Here is a 5,000-nt window from a genome sequence, read left to right as displayed (position 1 = left end):
TCTGTTGATTGCCAAGTACATTTCTCCTGCTGAGCGAACAGAGGCAAACAACGCTGGTGCAGGTCGTATGTTCTACTGCCTCATTCCACCAATCTACTTTTTGTTATGTTCATAGTAATGAGTAGAGGCCGAATAAATACATAATGATGGTATGCTAAGAATGGCTGAGAACATAAGCACCCTGAAAGGAAAGGGGAGATGGTAAGGTCAAATAAAAGGAACATGAGGTGGTTATATTATATTATAATACAAACAATTGGTACTTTAACTCACTCACTCAGTCGATCACTCTCTCTCACTATATGTCTTTCTCTGTCTCTCTGTCTCTCTGTCTCTCTGGCTCTATGTCTCTTTGTCTCTGTCTCTCTCTCTGCCTCTCTCTCTCTCTGTCTCTCTCTCTCTGTCTCTCTCTCTGTCTCTCTCTCTGTCTCTCTCTCTCTCTCTCTCTCTGTCTGTCTCTCTCTCTCTCTCTCTCTCTCTCTCTCTCTCTCTCTCTCTCTCTTACGTCCCCAGTCGCTCGCTTCCTCACTCTATCACTGTCTCGCTTACATACATGCACGTGCACATATTATTCATACCCATTTATGAATACCGAAGTCACCTTGTAGAGGCACATTTTTTTCAGCATTTTCTTTTGCGAACGAAAAGCGAAATAATTTGTGAAAGCAACGAAATAATACATTCCCCCATAAAACAAAGCAAAACAACAACAACAATTACAAACAAAAAAAATAAAATAAAAGTAACCATCAACACCATCACCACCACCACCACCACCACCACCATCATCAACAACAATAAACGTAAGCAAACAATGCACAAAACAAACAGATAAAACAAGCATACACCCCCCCCCCCCTCCTCAAACAATGAAACAAATAAAAAGATGACTATATTAAAACCGCTGGGTGTAGAGCAAGACGTTCGGGCTTTACTGTAGCCGAAACATAATATTCATTAGCTTTTTAAAGCAATTAAAAAAAAAACCCACAAAAAAACTGACGTTCTATTACCAGCTCGCGGAGAGACGGAGTCAGGTGACTTCTAAAACCAGTTTCAACAAAATGCACCAGTTTCCAAAGCTGATTGATCTTAAACAGGATTCTAAATGAGTCACGTCATGCCCCTTTCACTCACAAAGTGCGAGTATTTGTATTTCACAGGAACATCGTTTCCTGTGCCTTACTTAAATTATGTGTCCATTCGCTTAGCTGCATGTTTGTTTGTCTATTTTAAGACTTTGAAGAAAAATGATCATCATCATCATCATCATCATCATCATCATCATCATCATCAGCATCATCATCATCATCATCGTCATCATCATTGTTTGGTAAGCAGAGTAGGAGGGAGAGTCTTGTTTTAATTTTAGACAAAATAAAATAACAATATAAAATGTTTAAATGTGTTTAATAGCTCAACGTTTCGCCTCGTGGGCTTCCTCAGGAGCAACTGAGAGAAAAACTAAATGAGCGCTGTATACTAGCAGGGAAATGGGCCTACCAAATTGTGGTTAGAGGCTAGACGGAAGTGACTAAGTGGGTGCCAGGCCAAGGGGCTAATTGTAAAGAAATTGATGCTAGTCATCACAGACATCAGTTGTATCTCTACGAGAGGCTGACAGGAAGTTAATTGTGTGAACGTTTGATGAAAGAGGAAAATGTATAGAGGCATCCCAGTTGGAGGCAAAAGGAGGAGACAGAAGAAGGGTGTGTATGTTTGTGTGTGTGTGTGTGTGTGTGTCATCATCATCAGCAGCATTATTATTATTATCTATAGCATGTTCACTTTCGTGTGACCGATGAACAAGATAAAATGAAATCACCCTGTTTATTCTTCTCATGCCTACTCGTTTAAAAGTTGGGTGGCAACAAAATCTATAAGCTTATTTGTAAAGGTCATCATCATCATCATCATCATCATAATTCATCGTCATCATCATCATTAGTGTAGAGTGAAAAACGATACATTTGCGACTTGGCTACATTTCAGTCACTCTAAGTGTATCTAAAACAGTTTAATAATAATGATGATGATCATCATCATCAGCAGCAGCAGCAGCAGCAGCATTATTATTATTATCTATAGCATGTTCACGTTCATGTGACCGATGAACAAGATTAGATTAAATGAAATCGCCCTGTTTATTCTTCTCAGGCCTACCCGTCTAAAAGTTGGGTGGCAACAAAATCTAAAAGCTTATTCGTAAAGGTCCTTGCAAACTAAAGTTCTGACATGTTTTCAAAAGCGGGTTAAAAATGATAGAGGATAATAATATGTAACATACACGTGAAACTTTAAAAAGTTAACATATATTTCTAAACACCATACATTAGTGTACACCCAAGAAACACGGTGCAATAGACCGGTGAGTGCTTTTTGAGACTCGCGTGGACACTTCTTGACAGTTATGGGATCTATAAAGTTTACACTGGAATGTAGAGGCATCAAGATTTTTTAAAAACATTTTCTCGCTGGCTGTGCAAAGTTTCGAGGGCATAGGTAAATCAAAGAATAAGCTAGAATATTTTTAAAGCTGACAAACGAAAGTGAACAAGCTTGGCCTAAACACATTAACTACTCACAAACGACATAAACAAAGACTTACTTCAGAAACAGCAGCTCAAAACAGGAAACAATGTCGAGAGACTGTGACTGAGCGCTGAAGCCTGTAGAAATCCTCCCAACACAACGCTCACCGCCTCTGCACGTTCACTACGATTTCTCGTCTTTATAAGGCGGGCCGAGCCACCAACCAGACAAGAAAAAGCATAATTATTTAGGCAGGTAGAAAAAATAAAATGACCCCCCCCCCTCCCCCAACCCCACCCAATTCCCCCTTTCCCTAAGGACAGAAAGCCAAACCCGAAATCTTATTGATAAAAGAGCGCTGCCTATTGTCAGCCAAGCATTCGTTGCCCGGCAACACTAGCAATGGCAAGAAAAGCTGGTAATCTGATTAATTTCTGATCCCGACCATGATATCGCGAAACTCTTGTAGGTATGTGTGTATATAGGTATGTTTTTTTGTATTTCGTAAGTCTTTTGCAGCGCTTTTAACTATGTTAAGTCATATGAGCGCGCGGGACACAGTAAACTTTTTCAGTTCGGTAAGAATTAATTTTGAATTTTGCTCAGGCGGTGGCTTGAGCCTGCTGATATAGATTTTAAATCACCAAGGGATCTTTAACATGCGCAACTTGCAGAGTTTTTTCACCCATATCCGAGAAGGCTAGATGTTAGATCTTACCTAACCTAGGATCAGGAGTGTATGTATGTATGTATGTATGTATGTATGTATGTATGTATGTATGTATGTATGTGTGAATGTGTGTATGTGTGTATGTGTGTATGTGTGTATGTGTGTGTAAGTGCGCGCGTGTGTGTGTGTATGTGTGTGTGTGTGTGTGTGTGTGTGTGTTTGTGTGTGTGTGTGTGTGTGGATGGATGGATGGATGGATGGACGGATGGACGGATGGTGGATGCGTGCATATAGGTACGTACGTAAGAATGCAGGCAGCTCCCAACAATCTTGAGACATTCAGACAAACAGACAAACAGGCAGAGATAAAGATAGAAAAACGTGTGATTATAATATGGGAAGAAAACCTAACTCGAAAGACAGAATCACATACAGAATGAAATGCAGAAAATCAGATCGAAGAACGAACAGAAAAACAACAGGAGAGTTCAACATTATAGTCCTAGCTAGATGAAATGATAGGTAGCTAGAAAAAAGATAACACATATCACACACGATTTTCCCCGTTGGCTAGTTTTTCAAACCGAGACGCAATAGACCCTGATTTATTTCTTGAGGTTCGTTTGATATTTGGCGAAACGAAGTGGCTGCTCATCGATTTTCTCAAATTCCCAGCGGCCAACAGCAGTGATCGCTGCAATTGTTTTAGGCTCAGTTGGGGTTACCGTGCCCTTGAAAAAAACCATCTCGTGACCAGAGCAACTAAATATTATTAGTTATTTATAGTGAGCTTTGATTTTCGCGTAAATAGACTGGATGCACTAGGTATATAATTTGGATTTGTCGTGCCTTTAAAAACATTTCTGGTCAATCTTAATTATAATTTTCATTACACTTGTTGTAGGTTTCTTTTGCCTGTGCTGCGCTCGAAAACATTCCCAGTCAATATTAAATAAAGTTGAAAATAAACGATCAAATTCCGAGAAGTGGTTACTGGCATGGATATACAGATCACCCATGGCGTTAAGATTTTTGTTGTAATAGCTGCTAAGCTGGTCTTATTGTCTAAACTTTTTAAAATAGTTGATTTGTTTACGATTAACTAACAATCTCTTAGTAGATTCAAAGTATATAGATCTCCATGATTAATATTTTAAAAGTTGATATATTGCGCTTCTGAATTTGCAGTGCAGGAAGAAGATTTTCCTCTCAGACATGACTTGTTACTTGTTGAATTAAGTGAATGAGTACTAAAGGTGATCGAGTATCGCTCACTTCTGTATTCAAGATACGAAATCGCCCCCCCCCCCCTCCTTCCAATTCCCCTTTTATTTCAGAGCGTATTTTTTTTACATGAGGCCGTGGTGGCAAATGTGGTCCCACAGAAAGTGTTGACCACGGATGTGCGTACAAATTTTTTAAGTCAGTTCCAAAAAAGGGACTAAAATTGACTTTTACAGAAAGTGGTAAAGTTTGGGGTGACATCAGCACCTCTTCGTGTTTGATAGTACAATGCATTTCAGGCTGTTACGCATCGTTTCGTACACTATGAGAGTAAGGGGTAAGATTTGTTTTGAACGTTCTTCCATTTGAGATACTTAATGAAAACGTGGTTAGGGGTGTAGTTGACGACGTATATATTATTATCATTGGGAGTAGAGAGGTGGGAGCGTTTTGGCCACATAGTTGTGAGTGATCCTTCTTTGTTTTACTGTTTCTTTCCTCTTGTGTCGTTAGAAGTTGAGGGGGGGGGGGTGCAATTTCGGTCAAGGGCTAGGTGGGTGGCTTCTGTGCAGAT

At 39.6% G+C, this 5,000-nt stretch overlaps 1 protein-coding gene across 1 annotated transcript in view; it reads right to left on the bottom strand.

Moving 5' to 3' along the window:
• Positions 1 to 599, bottom strand: part of LOC101863008 (retinochrome) — a gene marked incomplete in the record, with an annotated part of 32,178 nt that extends 31,579 nt beyond the window's left edge. Inside the window, 1 exon segment of the mRNA XM_035968697.1 lies at positions 579 to 599. Coding sequence (XP_035824590.1) covers positions 579 to 582 — 4 coding nt within the window.
• Positions 600 to 5,000: the final 4,401 nt, after the last annotated feature.

This window comes from Aplysia californica, unplaced genomic scaffold (assembly GCF_000002075.1).
Source record: "Aplysia californica isolate F4 #8 unplaced genomic scaffold, AplCal3.0 scaffold00076, whole genome shotgun sequence".
In the NCBI taxonomy this organism is placed as follows: Eukaryota; Metazoa; Mollusca; class Gastropoda; order Aplysiida; family Aplysiidae; genus Aplysia; species Aplysia californica.
This window is presented reverse-complemented; position numbering and strand designations above follow the sequence as displayed.